The sequence below is a fragment of the Oryctolagus cuniculus genome, chromosome 3, assembly GCF_051225735.1.
Source record: "Oryctolagus cuniculus isolate XC-2025 breed Fujian yellow rabbit chromosome 3, ASM5122573v1, whole genome shotgun sequence".
Classification (NCBI taxonomy): domain Eukaryota; kingdom Metazoa; phylum Chordata; class Mammalia; order Lagomorpha; family Leporidae; genus Oryctolagus; species Oryctolagus cuniculus.
The window spans coordinates 136,555,860-136,573,923 of record NC_142869.1 but is presented as its reverse complement, the minus strand read 5'-3'; the positions used below and the strand labels follow the sequence as shown (position 1 = coordinate 136,573,923).

The following is an 18,064-nucleotide window of genomic DNA, read 5'->3' as shown; positions in this document are numbered from 1 at the left end:
GATTATAGAAGAACTAATGCTTGCTGAACTACTGTAGTTAACTGCAAAGGCAATCAAAGTATTCAACTTTGTCATGAACTTACTACCTTTTTCCCCCCAACAAACACTGTACCAGAAGTAATTAACAGAAACAAAGAACAGAAACATATATACCAAATTTTCTATAACTAATAGGCAGGCATCTGACAATGGTAGTGGTAAAAGGGCAAAAACTACATACTTTTATATACTTTTTTCTTTTTGATTACAAATAATTTTACATAATTATGGAGTACAGTATGATAATTTCATACATGCATATAACATGCAATGATCAAATCAAGGTAATTAGCAATTCCATCTCTTTACCATTTCTTTATAATTGGGGCCTCCAACCTCTCTCTCTCTTTCTTTTTTTTTGTGTGTGTGTGTGTGTGTGTGTGTGTGTGTGTGTGTGTAGCTTATGGTCAAAACCTGGATGCTCCACTTAATAGAGTTCAACAAAAAAAAAAGCAAAAAGACCACAGTTCAGGAGGAACACAGGAAAGGGCCATAAACATCTTCTCCCTTTTTCTCATAAAATATGTGCCTTTATACCCTTCTCAGGCCCTAGTAATCACTCTGCTTCTTTGAGGTCAAAGCTTAAGAAAATGCTTTACATCTACAGACTCCACTGTTCAATGCATTTGAACTAGTATCTTTGCTATACTCGAAAGAATTCAGATTGAAATTCAATAAAAACAGCTCATAAGATATAACTGCATACTATATGCTACAGTAGACATTATCTCCTGAACTTCAATTTTATACTTCTATCATAGAGAACCCTGTCTAAGCCAGGTTGGCAGGCATCTAATAAGCACCTGGACCCTGGGCTTGACAGATGAGGATTTTTTACAGAAAAAGAAATTCACAAATGTTTAGAAACCATCACGAGCAACAGTTAGCAGATGGAAGATTATAGCTAGGCACTTATCTCTGAAAGAACGAAATACACAGATTTTTCCTGATGACTTCTAAAGACAAGTTAGTACATCCTCTTACTCCATCCTTACCCTTCAGAAAGTCCAGTACTTGTTTCCTGGGAAAGCTTACAATTCACAAGTTAAAGCCACTTTCCTAATTAAAATATCATTTCAATGTGGGGGCCTGGTATCTATGGTGATACAGAAATTCACACAGATCAAAATCTCTTCACCTATTTTTGAAAGCTAAAGCTTGAGGTAATGAAGTCTGTTGCAATCCTGAAAAAAAAAATCATAACGTTCCTTCTCTCTTTTTCTTTATTGCTCTGTCTGGTTTCTTTCTGTCAAAGAATCTAAGGGTTGGGAGAAAACAAAAAGAGAAAGAGCAATCAGAGAAGAGCTGCAGTGTTAGCACATCCAGTCTCCTGCTTATGTAATGCTTTTTCTAATGTGATGATAAGCCGTGCTTCCCCACAATGTGTGACCTAAAGCAGCAGTCCTTCCAAACACTTCCTTAAGAATGAAGCAATGATATTGCTATAAAATTCTACAAAGAGAAATAAGACTTTGTGAGGTCAGCAGTATAGTTACATTAAATTTTTGTGTAGTAAGAAATAACAGTTCTTCTGTGTATAAATAGCTATTCACTTTACGAATTTGAAAACAATTTTCTAATGCTGTACTAGGGATTTTATAATACTACAAGACATTTTAAAACAAAACAAATCAATACAACACACTTAAGCAGTTAACTAAGCAAAAAACAGAGCAACGATCAGAGGTTATATGCATTTACTAAAAAATTTGGTTCACAGGGCTGGTGCTGCAGCATAGCAGGCAAAGCCACTCCCTGCTGTGCTGGCATTCTATGTGGGCACTGGTTTGTGTCCCAGCCGTAGCACTTCTGACATAGCTCCCTGCTAATGTGCCTGGAAAAGCAGCGGAAGATGGCCCAACAACTTGGGCCCCTGCGCCAAAGTTAGAGACTCAGAAGAAGCTCCTGGCTCCTGGCTCCCAAGGATCAGTCCAGCTCTGGATGCTGCGGCCATTTGGCAAGTGAAGATCTCTCTCTCTCTAACACTGCCTTTCAAATAAATACATTAAAAGGGGGGGGGGGGTTCAGAAAAAAAAACATTAAAAAAAAAAAAGCTGCACTAACTTTCTCTTAATAAACAGTTGTTTCAGATGATGAAAAAGTAGCTATTGCTTTAGTCTGTTCATGCTACCATACCAAAATACTATAGACTGGGTGATTTATGAACAATAGAAGTGGGGCAGGTATTGTATTGTATTAGCTTAAGCCCTGTCCGCGATGTCAGCATCTCATACGGGTACCAGTTGGGACTTCCGGCTGCTCCACTTCCAATCTAGTTCCCAGCTAATGTGCCTGGGAAAGCAGCAGAGGCCAGCACAAGTACTTGGGCCTCTGCACCTATGTGGGAGACCCAGAAGAAGCTCCTGGCTCCTGGCTTCAGATCAGCCCAGCTCTGGACATTGCAACCATTTGGGGAGTGAACCAGCAGTTGTCTCTCTACAACTGTACATTTCAAATATATACATGTATGTATGTATGAGTGTATGTATGTGTTCAGAGATGGAGAGATGATGGAGAGATGATGGAGAGGAGATGGAGAGATGATGGAGAGGAGATGGAGGGGAGATGGGGAGATGGGGAGATGGGGAGATGGGGAGATGGGGAGATGGAGATGTTTCTCACAATTCTGGAAGCCAGTCATACCAAGAGGAAGGTACCAGCAGATTGGGTGTGCAGTGAAGCCCAACTTTCTTGCACACGCAAGGACTCTTTTTCCTGTGATCTCACATGGTAGCACGGATAAGGGAGCTCTCTTGGGCTCTGAGTAAAATGAGAAGTTGGGTAAATGGGAAAGGAGGCTCTAACCTCAAGACCTAATCACTGCTGAATGTACTACTCCCATCATTATCTTGGGAGTTACAATGTCAACATATAAATTTTGAGGGGACACAAACATTTATAGCATAGCAGCCGTGCAAGAGGAATGACAACACATCTGTAAGCTAAAGATACATTAATTTATAATTAATATTACTATTTTAGTAAGGGCAGGGTACAATGAAATAGTAGAAATAACATTTCTTTAAGGTGACTCAACTAGACAATATGAATTTATTTTTTTAAAAAATTATTTATTTGAAAGGCAGAATTAGAGAGAGAGAGATAGAGAGAGAGGTCTTCCATTCACTGCTTAACTCCCCAAATGGCCACAATGGCCAGAGCTGGACTGATCTGAAGCCAGAAGGCTGGAGCTTCTTCCAGATATCCCACACAGGTGCAGAGGCCCAAAGACTGGGGGCATCTTCCACTGCTTTTCCAGGCCATAGCAGAGAGCTGGATGAGAGGTGGAGCAGCTAGGACAGGAACTGGCATCCATATGGGATGCTGGCACTACAGGCAGCAGCTTTACCTGTTACCCACAGTGCCAGACCCTGAATTTATTTATTTCTTTTTAAGAATTTTTTTATTTATTTGAAAGACAAAGTTACAGAGAGAGGTCTTCCATTCCACTGGTTCAGTCCCCAAATGACTGCAACGGCCAGAGCTGAGCCAATCCGAAGCCAGGAGCCAGGAACTTCTTACAGGTTCCCCACGTGGGTGCAGGGGCCCAAGGACTTGGGCCATCCTCCACTGCTTTCCCAGGCCATAGCAGAGAGCTGGATCGAAGTGGAGCAGCTGGGACTAGAACCGGCACCCACATAGGGTGCCGGCGCTGCAAGCCAGGGCTTTAACCTGCTATGCCACATTGCCGACCCCCATGAATTTACTTTAAAAAAATGATCACTTACCAGCCAATAGCCAAATCATGTAATATAACTGATGACTATAAAGATGGAGAATTTTTGGTGTCCCCAACTACTACGGATTTTGTAACTGGTGAAGAAAGTAGCCGACTTTGTACTACTTTAACTTTTACAATAAAATGAAATTGGGGCCAGCATGGTGGTGCAGCAGGTTAAGCTGCTGCCTGTAATGGTGGCATTCCTTTTGGGTGCCAGTTACAGTCCTGGCTGCTTCACTTGAGATGCACCTCCCTGCTAATGCGCCTGGAAAAGCAGCAGAGGATGGATCTCTGCACCCATTTGGGAGGCATGGATGGGACTTCCAGGTTCCTAGCTTCAGCCTGGCCCAGTCCCAGTCCTTGTAGTCATCTGTGGAGTGAACTAGCAAATGGACAATCTCTCTTTCTCCCTCTCTCTGAAGCCCTGCCTTTCAAATAAATAAATAAATCTGCAAAAGAAAAACCTAATTTACTGATATTGAAAATGATGGTCGGGGCCGGCGCTTTGGCGCAGAGGGTTAACGCCCTGGCCTGAAGCACCGGCATCCCATATGGGTGCTGGTTCTAGTCCCGGATGCTCCACTTCCTATCCAGCTCTCTGCTACGGCCAGGGATAGCAGTAGAAAATGGCCCAAGTCCTTGGGCCCTTGCACCCACGTGGGAGACCCAAAGAAGCTCCAGGCTCCTGGCTTCAGATTGGCACAGCTCCGGCTGTTGCGGCCAATTGGGGAGTGAACCAGCGGATGGAAGACCTCTCTATCTCTCTCTACCTCTCCTCTCTGTGTAACTCTGACTTTCAAATAAATAAAAATAAATCTTAAAAAAAAAAAGATGGTCATCAATTACATACTCAATAAAAGGTTATGCAATAGTTTTGAGAAATCAAATTAATGTCACAAATGAATATTAAATGTAAATGATGAAACCATGTAATTTTTCAGAAGTTCCTTGTTAACTGAGCATCCAGTCAAGGCTCTTACTCTACAAATTACTTCAGAGTGTACTATCTCATGAATGCAACAGTGCTTCAAAATAGAAACCCTGTCATTCTTTTTGTTTACCTTCATAACAAATATTAAGGATAGAATTAACTGATAAACGGGGAAGATATAATTTGAGAATGAAATAGACAAAAGCTCCAACTGTTTAAAAAGGATGTAGAAAAGGCATAAAGAGAGCACAAAGACCTCAAAGAAGGAAGAAAATGGATTATGAAAGGCTAGAAAAAAGCTTGTAAGACTGAGTAACGGAGAGAGTGACATAAAATCTGTGTGTTTAATGCTGATGAACCTGCTGTGGTTGCCTTCCACTGATGTTCTTTGGAACAGCACTCATTTATCTTTATCAGCCTTCTCTCAACTACATGCACACCGCAGCCACACGGAAGATCTAAAGGACCTGAGCCCCCTGAGCTCCCGTGACTACCGTTATGGTTGTGAACCGAAGGCCAGCAAAGATGATCACTTCAAGAAGGGTAATAATGAAAACGAGCACTAATTATCTGCAGGAATGACTAGTTTAAGGGCCGGTGCAAAGATGAGTAGCGCACTGTTGAGGTAGAGCTAATGAGCCATGAAGGTGATCCAATTAAAGCCACAGTGGCAACTGTGAAAATGTCTATACAGCAGTGTTGCCACTGGGGGGTTCTGAGACACCATCATCTGTGGTCTTAAGGTAGGAGTGTGGTTAAGTGCCTGTGCTATTAGTAGACTAAACCTACAGGAAAAGACACAGAGTGAGAATATGTGAAGAGAAAGCGGATGTAAAACTCCTAAGTCTATGTGAACAGTGATCTGCTCCTGGAAGTAGTATTAAGATGTTACAGTAAAAGTAAAATTTGCTGCTGCTGAAAATGGTAATGACAATATCTATACAAGATACTCCAGCCAGAAAGGCACAAAAATCAAACCAGAATGGAAGAGAATCAAAACTATCAATAGAACATCCTTCAACAACTGGAAAAAATTCCAAAAACACAAAAATGAACTTGTTCTTTAGAAGACATGAAAGCAAAAGTACAAGCAAGTATAGAAAAAGGTGGTTTGCTTCTCACAGCAGAAGCCAGATTCACCAATTACACGAAGACTGCACAGGACTCCACTCAGGACCGCAGGCAGCACAGGAAACCTGTTTATGAAAACTGTTTAAACAGTTTGTTAAAATTTTCCATCTCAGTTTTTTAACAGTTGATATTGGGCTGTCTTTTTTATAAGGCAGAGTGAGAAATTTCTCTGCCATGACTGATAAAACATACAGTTGCCATTGTCAAGGATGTGCTGTCAAAAACACCTGTTTAATTTTTAAAAGATGGGGCTCCACTCTACCTGAATTTCAATGTGTGTCGAAGGTCAATGGCAGGACACAGTCATAGTGACAGCTGGACATGGATATGCTGGGACACAAAAATGCAGTGTTTTAATGAAGTAGCGCTGCTTCTGAGAGAACGTAAGGCTGAAGAGAAGTCAGTACAAGGGTGTGTACTTGCACTGGGCGTGGCAAGTTCAGCCACCATCTGCAGCACCGGCATCCCCTATGGGCACCAGTTCAATCCCCAGCTGTTCCACTTTGTATCTAGCTCCCAGCTAATACATCTGGGAAAGCAGCAAAAAAAGGCCCAAGTGCTTCAGTCCCTGCACCCACGCGGGAGACTTGGAAGAAGCTCCTGGCTTTTTTCTGGCCTGTTGTGGCCAACTGAGGAGTGAATCAGTGGAGAGAAGATCCATCTCTCTGTCTCTCTCCCTCTCTCTGCAATTCTGCCTTTCAAAGAAAATAAAATCTTTTATAAAATTTAAAAATAGAAGCCAATACAAAGAGAGCCTGATGACATAATGAGAAAGAGCAGAAGTCCTAAGAAAACAGGAGGCAAAGAGCACAGATAGTGTGAGAGGCCTCTGTGACCTGAGGAGAAATCTGCTTAGACTAAAGTAGGGGGTTAGGGCAACAGGGAAGGTTGCTGCAAGGTGGGGGAAATCTACAAAAACAACTTCAGCGCATGGGGGAAAAAAGTTGGCCAGACAACAAAAATGCTAAGGAACACTGAAAGACAAATTTAGACTAGTCATCCTTTGGAGATTTCCTAAAAAAATTTTATGCTAAAAATTCTCTTAAACAGATTTATTTATTTATTTGAAAGTCAGAGTTACACAGAGAGAAAAGGAGAGGTAGAGAGAGAAGTCTTCCATCCGCTGGTTCACTCCCCAAGTGGCCAGAACGGCTGGAGCTGTGCTGATCTCAAGCCAGGAGCCAGGAGCCTCCTTGGGGTCTCCCATGAGTATGCAGGGGCCCAAGGACTTGGGCCATCTTCTACTGCTTTCCCAGGCCACAGCAGAGAGTAGGACCAAAAGTGGAGCAGCCGGGACTTGACCCAGCGCCCATATGGGATGCCGGCACTGTGGGTAGCCACTTGACCTGCTACGCCACAGTGCCCACCCTAACTATGAAAATTTCTTTGCTTTGTCAATATAAGGTGCTTAACAAGTTGTCAAATAATTTTTAATGTAACCACTTAACAAAGGTAAAATAAACTGCTTAGTTTTACTAAAGACTAGGCAAAGAGCAGACATCTGTCATGGTGGCTAATATTCCTGCATCACTTCCAACTAGGTTTGGAGTCTCGGCTCCACTTTCATTACAGCTTCCTGCTTATGTGTGCCCTGGAAGTCAGCAAGTAATGGCTTTAGTACTTGGGACCCTGCCACCCATGTGGGAGACCCAGATGGAGTACTTGGCTCCTAGTTTCATCCAGACCCAAGCAGGGCAGTTGCAGGCATTTGGGGAATAAGCAAGCAGATGGAAACTCAATTGATCTCTCTCTCTCTCTCACTCTCTCTCTCACTAACATATACACACAAACAAAATTAAATAATTATTTTTTAAGATTGGAGTAATGGTGGAAATCCAAAGCTCCAGACCACAATTTTACTACTTGCCACCTGTGTAATCGTCAGTTAATTTTCATTTCTGTTTCCTCAACTACATGTAAAGTGTAGAACTGCATCTTCCTCACACATTTGTTACTCCAACTGAGGTAACAAATGTCGAGTGACTAACACAAAGAACTGGCATTTGAAACAGGCTGGTTTCACCCTGAATTCCTACACTGCCGGCTGACACAGCTGGCTGACACCTCTGGCTTCTTGCTCTCCAAGAAGCAAAGGCACCAGGTCCAAAGTACAGGCTCTCTCCACTAAAACACCCTGCTACCCAGGAAGCATTATCCCTGTGACATCATAACTGATAAGAGTTAATCCTCTTAGCTCCGCAAAGTCAGAAACCAGACTTCATGAAAATAAACCAGAAAATCAGATCTGAAGAACACAGACACACATAACTAGATTCAGAAATAAGTAATGTGATAAACACAATTATCAAGTTACACATGAGAAATAAGTCAACGCTGTGAAGTGAACCAAAATGATAATGCTGGCATATCAGTACATTTCCTCCTTTTAGGAAAATTATGGAGGAAACTGTGAGGATCTGAATGTTTGAGTCTCTCCCTCACCGCCCTCCAACCATCATGCTAAAATGCTAACAGCCAAGCTAAGGGGATGAGGAGGTGTGGCTTCTGGAGGATAGTACCTCTTAAGGGTGAAGCCCTTATAAGCAGGATTACTTCCTTTATAAGAGACCCAGGAACCTGTTTCTTCCTTCCACCACATGAGAACACAGCAAGAAACAGCCATTCCTGTCTACTATAGCTTGCTGAAGTAGATTCTGTTCTCCATAAACAAACTCTAACCAATACAATCATCCTGTAGGCAGGCAGTGTACAGATTAGGAATTCAGAAGAGAGATCTGAAAGTTATCAAATGAAAATTTGTGAGAGCTAGGAAAAGTAAAACTTAAAAAGAGGTCAAACAGAGGGAACAGAACATTAAGGAAGTGAGCCGAAATTGTTAAGAATAAGGAAGAAATGAAAAAGTCATGTAAAGAGGAAAGGAACAAAGAAATGACTGGGATTGACCTAATCTAAATTAATCTAAAGAGGGTTGTCAAGAAGCTGAAATGTCACCAATACCAAAAATCTGAGAGAAGCAAAAGGAATCATATCCTTTGGGAAACTAAGAGGTTAACAGTCATGTCACTGAACGCAAACTTATTGAAGACATGTTAGAAGCAGAATATGCTACAGACTACATGAAAAATTCCAGAAAAGCAAACAGTGAAAATGGCCTATTCTTCCAAATAGCTTGATTGCAAAATAAAGACACCAGGAAATAGTGCATACTAAGACATGGTTATATAAAGTTACACTTGAAAATTCCCTTCCCTTCATACCAAGGTGGTATGAAATGAGCCTTTTAACAGAAAGGTAAGAAATTGGATGCAGGCTGGCGCCGCGGCTCACTAGGCTAATCCTCCGCCTTGCAGCGCCGGCACACCGGGTTCTAGTCCCGGTCAGGGCGCCAGATTCTGCCCCTCTTCCAGTCCAGCTCTCTGCTGTGGCCAGGGAGTGCAGTGGAGGATGGCCCAAGTCCTTGGGCCCTGCACCCGCATGGGAGACCAGGATAAATACCTGGCTCCTGCCATCGGATCAGCATGGTGCACCGGCTGCAGCACGCTGGCCGCGGCGGCCATTGGAGGGTGAACCAACGGCAAAGGAAGACCTTTCTCTCTCTCTCACTGTCCACTTTGCCTGTCCAAAAAAAAAAAAAAAAAAAAAAATGGATGCACATTTATCTTTGAAACTGAGATTGGCAGGAACTTAAAAAAACTTATGCTTTGGGGCCAGCACTTCAAAACTCAGATAAAAGCTCTATAAAGGACTTGAGAGGCCAGCACTATGGTGTAGTGGATTAAGCCTCCGCCCATGGAGCCAGCATCTTATATGGGCAGTGGTTCGAGTCCCGGCTGCTCCACTTCCAATCTAACTCCCTGCTAATGGACTGGGAAAGCAGAGGGAGATGGCCCAAGTGCGTGGGCCCCTGAACCCACATAGGAGACATGGATTCAGAAGCTCGTGGCTCCTGGCTTTGGATTGGCCCAGTTTTGGCAATTGTGGCCATTTGGGGAGTAAACCAGCAGATAAAGACCTTTCTGTCTGTCTCTCCCTCTCTCTGCAACTGTAAATTTCAAATAAATAAATAAATATTTAAAAAGAATCATTAGTTGGGAGATACTAGAAGAGACAGATCTCAATTTGTCTAACACAGATCAACTTAATATAGAAAATAAGTAGACACATGCTTGGTAGGGTAGAAAAACATCATATAGTGAAGGCACTGATGTTCTAGTTGATCTGAATGATAGATATTTTACAGTGCAGACATTTAGCCTAGCAGTTGAGATACCTGCATTCCGCATTAGGGTGGCTGGGTTCAATTCCTGGCTCTTTCTTCCTGACTCCGGCTTCCTAAAAATATGGACCCTGGGAGGCAATACTGACAGCTCAAGTGACTTGGTTCTTGCCACCTGTGTGGGAGACAATGGATTGGGTTCCTGGTTGCAAGCTCTGACCCTAGAGCAGCCTTGGTGCCTGCAGCCATTTGAGAATGAATCAGTAGATAGGAGTTCTCTCTGTCTCTCTCCTTCTCTGCTTTTTAAGATTGATGTTCTACATTAATAGAATAACTAAGTTATAACAGGAACAAGGTAATAAGAGGTGAGAAAAAATTACCTACAAAGAATAGGACAATAGAGAGTTCGACAAAATGCTAATAATAATATCCAAGGATTATCATGGGAAGAAAAAGGTGCTACAGCAGAACAGAAGGGAGGGGCACTAGGCTCAAGGGCCACAAGAGCAAGACTGTGAGTTCAATGTATGACAATAATCACAGCCGTAGGTATTGATTACACCCAGGGTTCCAGGATCTGCGACTGCGACAGCGACAGCCAAAAAAAAAAAAACAAAAAACAAAAAAAAAAAACAAACAAACAAAAAAAAAAAACAAAACCAGCAATGCCTAAATCAAAGGTGTTAGGTGATTTAAACAATCACTTGAGAAAAGAAAATATAAGCTACAGGAAATCAATTCCCAGTCTAAAACCTCTAAGAAGTATACTCGCATTTTATACAGGATGCAAGGTTACAGAGTCAAATCCTTCTGAGGAAGGCAACTGTCCTTTTTCATTCAATTCTGAGCACAAAACTTGGTAAGTAAAATTTTCTTTCCACTTCTTTTGACAATATAAATAAGGTATCTTCTCTTATTTAATACAGAGAAAAAAGATGTTTAAAAAAAACAATGAAAGTATTTTATACTCTCAGTGGGACCTAGAGTTAAAACAGATAAAATGGGTGCCAGTGTTGTGGTGTAGCAGGTGAAGTTGTTGTTGGCAATGCCAGCATCCTAAATGGGCACCAGTTCAAGTCCTGGCTGCTCCACTTCTGATCTAGCTCCTTGCAAATGTGCCTAGGAAAGTATTAGAGGATGGCCCAAGTTCTTGGGTCCCCGCCACCCATGTGGGATATACAGAAGAAGCTCTTGGCACCTGCTCATCTAGGGAGTGGACAAGAGGATGGCAAACTCTCTCTCTCTCTCTCTCTCTGTACCTCTTAAAAAAATTTTAAAAAAGATAAAATAGATCTCTGAGGTTAGAAGTCAAGACAGTGGGGAGAACGTGCTGACTGTGAGCAGCAAAGAGGTTCCATGAAAAAAAGGAGACTCCAGGCTGCTAAAATCCTAGTTCTTGGCCTGGTTTTGAATTTACATATATGATTATTCTTTGATATTCTATATGTGCATTTGAAATTGGTCACTTTTCATCATGCATACAATATTCAATTTTAAAAGTATATTTTAAAAGTAATAATATTTTAATATTGTAATTATTTAATGTATCAGAAGTCAAATAAGTACCTTCTTGATTTAAAGACTACTTAAGAAACTGAATATTAATTACATGTTTTTTTGTCCAATACAAATTTTTTTTGACAGGCAAAGTTAGACACTGAGAGAGAGAGACAGAGAGAAAGGTCTTCCTTCCACTGGTTCACTCCCCAAATGGCTGCTAAGGTCGGCACGCTGCGCTGGGCCGATCCAAAGCCAGGAGTCAGGTGCTTTCTCCTGGTCTCCCATGCGGGTGCAGGGCCCAAGCACTTGGGCCATCCTCCACTGCCTTTCCGGGCCACAGCAGAGAGCTGGACTGGAAGAGGAGCAATAGGGACAAAACCCGGTGCCCCAACTGGGACTAGAACCCGGGGTATCAGTACCACAGGTGGAGGATTAGCCTAGTGAGCTATGGCGCCAGCCTCCAATACAAATTTACTTATGTCTAAAAACAAAACTCTCATTTTGGCCGGCGCCACGGCTCACTAGGCTAATCCTCCGCCTAGCGGCACTGGCACACCGGGTTCTAGTCCCGGTCGGGGCGCCGGATTCTGTCCGGTTGCCCCTCTTTCAGGCCAGCTCTCTGCTATGGCCAGGGAGTGCAGTGGAGGATGGCCCAAGTGCTTGGGCCCTGCACCCCATGGGAGACCAGGATAAGCACCTGGCTTCTGCCTTCGGATCAGCGTGGTGCTGAACCAACAGCAAAAGTAAGACCTTTTTCTCTGTCTCTCTCTCTCACTGTCCACTCTGTCAAAAAAAAAAAACAAAAAACTCTTTTTAAAGGTTATGAAAATTTTTTTTAAATATTATTAATTATATTTGAGTCCAAAAGAAATGGAGAAAATATCTGGATGAAACTGAGATTTAATTCTAATTTATTGATTCTAATACATTAGTATCTTTGGTTTCCTTTTAGCTCAGAAAATGTAAGCTATTTCCTCACCTCTAGAATTGAAGTAACAGAATCAGCCTTAATGGGTAAATCAAAGGATTAAATGAGTTAACAGTGTTTCAGACAAAGCAAGCACACTCAATAGGGATTAACTGGTCATCTGTACATGGACATCACATAAAAATTTGTTTCATAAGAAACATTAAACTACAGAAATCTTACCAAATTAAATATACTAAGTAAATCTTTCCTATACTTATGGACATGCCTTACTCAGTAATTTAAACTGTAGACATAGTTCCTTAACAACAAAATGAAGACATATATTACCTTTTTGAACTCAAAACTCAAACTTTCTTCTGTATTATGACATTTTTCACACAAAAAAGATACAATTTTTAATACCTGAGTCTCTAGACCTTGTTCCAACAGGCGCCTGGCTTGATTTTCCACTTCAAGTCGAGCTCTTGCAATAAAAAGTAGATCATTTTCTATTACTTCTATTCCAGAAAGATCTATTCCTTGAGAAAGATAATCTGTTTAGAAAAGAGACATTTAAATATTTCAGTATCAAAATAAACATATAAATGTACAATTTCTTCAAAAAAATATTTACTGTCAAATACAGCTCCCTTTCTAGAGTCACACTTTAAAAAGAAGAATTTTCCAAATATTTTCCACTTAATAAATAACTTTACTCTGGAGCTAAATACTCCAAATTAAATAGACTTGGTAAAGCAAGAATAGAAATTATGTTTAAATTCAAAGTAATGTCAGCAGATTGGAGAAGTCCAACATTTAGTGTATATATCATGATTTTTTAGGGATTTCTAAAGTTACAAGCATGATTTTAAATGTCATACTATAATAGCAAATATTTGAAATAAATGTCTAGCATTGAGAATGACTAATAAATTATGGAAAAATCTCAAGAGTGCTTACATGATCAAGCAGAACTTAGTTACACAAAAGAACTTTCATGATATTACTCAAGGAAAGAAAATTACATACAGGAATTCACTTACGGATTTTTTAAAAAAATGATTTATTTATTTGAAAGGCAGAGTTACAGAGAGAGAGAGATAAATCTTTATCCAATGGTTAACTCCCCATATGGGCGCAAGAGCCAGGGCTGGGCCAGGCTGCAGCCAGGAGCTTCATCTGCGCTTCCCAAATAGTCGCAGGGGACCAAGGACTTGGATCATCCTGAGCTGCTTTCCCAGGCACATTAACAGAAAGCTGAATGCGAAGTGAACCAGCCGGGACTCGAAGTGGTGCCCATATGTGGTGCCATAATCATAGGCAGCAGTTTAACAGTATGTCACAGTGCCAGCCCCTACTATGTAGAATTTTATATACAAATTTGCACACTAACAAGTATAAAATAATTTTTAAAATATGTTGAGTTCACCCTACACATTTAGAATTTTTGTAAACTTAAATGTAAAAGTAACCAAAAAGCTAAAAATAAAATCAGAAGTTTCAGCAGTTTAGACACAATTCTACAAATTATATTTTCTATTTTAACAGGATTAACTACTTTTTTTTTTTTTTTTTTTGGACAGGTAGAGTTAGACAGTGAGAGAGAGAGAGAAACAGACAAAGGTCTTCCTTTTTCCATGGTTCACCTCCCAAGTGGCCACTACGGCTGGCGCGTTGTGCCTATCCGAAGCCAGGAGCCAGGTGCTGTTTCCTGGTCTCCCATGAGGGTGCAGGGCCCAAGCACTTGGGCCATCCTCCACTGCACTCCTGGGCCACAGCAGAGAGCTGGCCTGGAAGAGGGCAACCAGGACAGAATCCGGCGCCCCAACCGGGACTAGAACCCAGGATGCTGGAGCCGCAGGCGGAGGATTAGCCTAGTGAGCTGCAGCGCTGGCCTAGGATTAGCTACTTTTAAAAATAGGTTTAGACAGAAGATTTTATTTTGCCAGTGAATAGAATATTGGATGTATTTTTCACCGTATTCTTTCAATTGAAACTATTTCCTACGTTTATTCTTATTTAAAAAAAAATCCTTAGTTCAATCAGAAGAAAGAATATCTGCTACTAAAGACAGTTTTTTTTTTTAAATAAGCCACAAAAAAAAAACAAAAACAGAATATCAGTGTTCAGGATCCCTAAGATATCATCAAATAAAGCAATATTCTAGTTTTGGGAATTCCTGAAGAAATGGAAAAAAATGCCTTAAAACACTTACTCAATGGATTAACAGCAGAGAGCTTCTCTAATTCAAAGAAAGATAGGGACATCTAAAACCAGGGAGCTAACAGAACCCCAAAAGACATACCAGAAAGAACCCCACCGAGACATATTATAGTCAAACTTTCAAAAGTAAAACAGAGAGACTGGAGTGAAAGACAAAAAGATGACAACTAATGTCTTTTAAGATCTGTGTGGAAGGTGTTTAGACACAAAATGTGTGTTTTTTTTTTTTTTTAATTTTAATGCATGCATCTATCATTTGTAGTTTTCTAAGCAATCTTGTGAGAAATATCATCTTATCTAGATGGAGATGAGACCCAAAGAACCTGAACAACTTAACCTGGCAAGTAACCAGTAAAGCAGAATTTAAAGTCATGTCTGCCTGACTTCCACACCTCTTACCAAATTTTCCCAGCCAGGCCAATCTCACAAGACTCAGAGAAGACAGCTCTATGTTCAAAGATCAAACAATATTCCAAATCCTACCTTCTTCCAATTTGCGCATTGAAAGGATTAAGATGCAAAATCAAAGGATTAGTGAGATTTAATCAACAGAATAATGGCAGTATTAAATACACCAGATTTACACATTATTTACACAGATTACACAGAGTTCCAGAATTGCAATTCAATTACCTGCAGATTGAAAATATTTGAGAGGAAAAAAATTGAACAGGTAATGAATTTCTTCTCCATCATTTTTCCATAAAACGCACAATACAGTAACCACACAGCATATACATGAAAATACTATACCATTTTATACAAGAGACTCAAGTACTGGCACATTTTGTTATGTCCAAGTGTTCCTGGAACCACTCCCATAGACACTTAAGAATGTAACTTGTAATATGAAATTAATCAAAAAAGAAATATGTAAAAGTTTAAAAATATTGAAGCTGCCAAATATTGAAATTTGCCTGCATTAGTCACATTAAGAAAATTAAACCTTAATAAACATGGAGTGCACAGCCAGAATTTCCAGCCACAAAATAGTAACACCTTTGAATATAGTCAGGTACTAAAATTATTATGAGGAAACTAAACTGATTTTTTTGGATCTAACGTATCTATCATCTTCTTAGAAGGGAGAAAACAATGAAATCAGTGCTTTGAGCGGAAATTAAATAATAAGCTCCTAATTGTTTACTTAAACTAGGAAAAATTTAATTTAACAGGTTAGAGAAAGAAGAATTAAATGAAAAGACCAGACATAGATATTAAGAAGACTGCTAAAAATGAACAAAATGTTTTTGTTGTTTGCTTTGTTATTTTATCCAATGAATTCTGCCTTTCAAATAAATAAATAAATCTTTAAAAAAATTTAAGAGATAACAAATGAAGGTCAGCGTTGCACTGTAGACCATTAAGTGACCCCGTGCAATGCCAGCATCCCCTATCAGAGCACCAGTTTGAGTCTTGGCTGCTCCACTTCCTCCAGCTCCCTGCTAATACACTTGGGAAAGCAGCCAAAGATGGTCCAAGTTCTTGGGCCCCTGTCATCCATATGGGACAATAGGATGGAGTCCAAAATCCAACGACAACTACATATACACTGTGCTTTTCATTTCTTTATTCAAGGTGTATATAGTGTTTATCTTTTTCTAATGTTTGTTTATTTCACTTATTTGTTTTTATTTGAAACGCAGAGTGACAGAGAAAGAGACATATCTTCTTAACTCTTTAACTCTATCTTCTTAACTTCTTTAACTCCCTAAATGCCTACAACATCCCAGGCTGAGCCAGGCCAAAGCCAGAAGCTATAAACTCCATCTGGGATTCCCACAGGGTGGCAGGGACCCAAGTACTTGAGCCTCCCAGGTGCATTAGCAGGAAGCTGAACTGGAGGCAGAGGAAAGACTTGATCCCAGGAACTCGATACAGATGGAGGCTTCCCAAACAGTGGCTTAGCCTGCTCAGTCACAGCGTCCTCACTCTGTTTATTTTTAGAGCTGATGTTTTGATACATTTCTAGTAGATATATTGGACCTGATAAAACATGTCTGCCATAAAAAAATCAATTTTGAGGAAAAATATGTACAATTGCAGGGCCATTCTAATAATGTATAATAAAAAATTGAAAGCATAATTATAAATGAAAATGTTTAAAGTCATATGGTATCTGCACCAAGGAGACAATGATGACGTACAGAAATTAAAAATAACATGGTCTTAAAATATGCAAGCTTTTGATATGGGAGAACCTAAACAGAACTATAAAAACAGGAAAAATATTATAAATAAAAGCTTCTTAATCTACAAAGCCAGTCAGAGGAAAAAAACTTTAAAAACAGAATATTTACTCTGATTTTAGGAAAAGTGATTCCCCAACCTTCAAGGAAATTAATGAATTATAGTAAGTCTTTTACAAGCAAATTTCTTTTTTTTTTAAAAAGATTTACTTATTTATTTGAAAGTTGGAGTTACACAGAGAGAGGAGATGCAGAGAGACAGAGAGAATCTTCCATCCAATGGTTCACTCCCCAATTGGCCACAATGGCCGGAGCTGCGCTGATCCAAAGCCAGGAGACAGGAGCCTCCTCCGGATCTCCCACACGGGTGCAGGGGCCCAAGAACTTGGGCCATCTTCCACTGCTTTCCCAGGTCATAGCAGAGAGCTGGTTCGGAAGTAGAGCACCCAGGTCTTGAACTGGTGCCCATATGGGATGCCAGCGCTTCAGGCCAGGGTGTTAACCCGCTGCGCCACAGCACCGGCCCCCAAGCAAATTTCTAATTTTTTTCTAATGAAAAACAATAAAAAGAAAGGGGGGATATTTGTAATAAGTAACAGATAAAAGTTTTAAGAGACAAAACAGGCACTAGTGCTGTGACTTACGGGCTAAGGCTGCCACCTACAATGCCAGCATCCCACTGGAGTGCTGGTTTGAGTCCCGGTTGCTCCACTTCTGATCCAGCTTTCTGGTATGGTCTGGGAAAGCAATGGAGGATGCCCCAAATCCTAGGGCCCCATGCACCTGTGTAGGAGACCTGGAGGAAGCTCCTGGCTTCAGATTGGCACATCTCCTGCCATTGCAGGCACTTGGGGAATGAACCAGTGGATGAAAGACACCCCCACCTCTGCCTCTCTGTCACTCTGCCTTTCAAATAAATAAATCTTAAAAAACAGAGAGAGAAAAGACAAAACAAAGAATTTGTAGTTTCTAATAACAAGTTCGTATACTAGGAAATTCGTAAGGCAATGCTTGAAAACCTATTAAACCTTTCCTATAATCTTTGAAGTGATTCTTAATATAAGCAAAATATTAAATATTCATTGAAACACCTTTAAAATACAAAATGCCTTTTAATTAAAAGTTAATTTCTACTAACGTTTTAGAAACAACAGTATATCCTTTCAAAGGCAGAGTATGACAGAGGAATACTGAACTAGGAATGAGAAATCTGGACTTTGATTCTATTCAATCCTATGCCCTA

General features: G+C 40.5%; 1 protein-coding gene across 3 annotated transcripts in view; it reads right to left on the bottom strand.

Moving 5' to 3' along the window:
• COG5 (component of oligomeric golgi complex 5) overlaps nt 1-18,064 on the bottom strand; it is a 358,927-nt gene that overhangs the window by 191,604 nt on the left and 149,259 nt on the right. For all 3 annotated transcript variants that reach the window (XM_008258350.5, XM_070071149.2, XM_089328437.1), the window contains exon 7: nt 12,833-12,963. In XM_008258350.5, the coding sequence (XP_008256572.1) occupies nt 12,833-12,963 (131 nt within the window). The remainder of the gene's footprint in view (nt 1-12,832; nt 12,964-18,064) is intronic.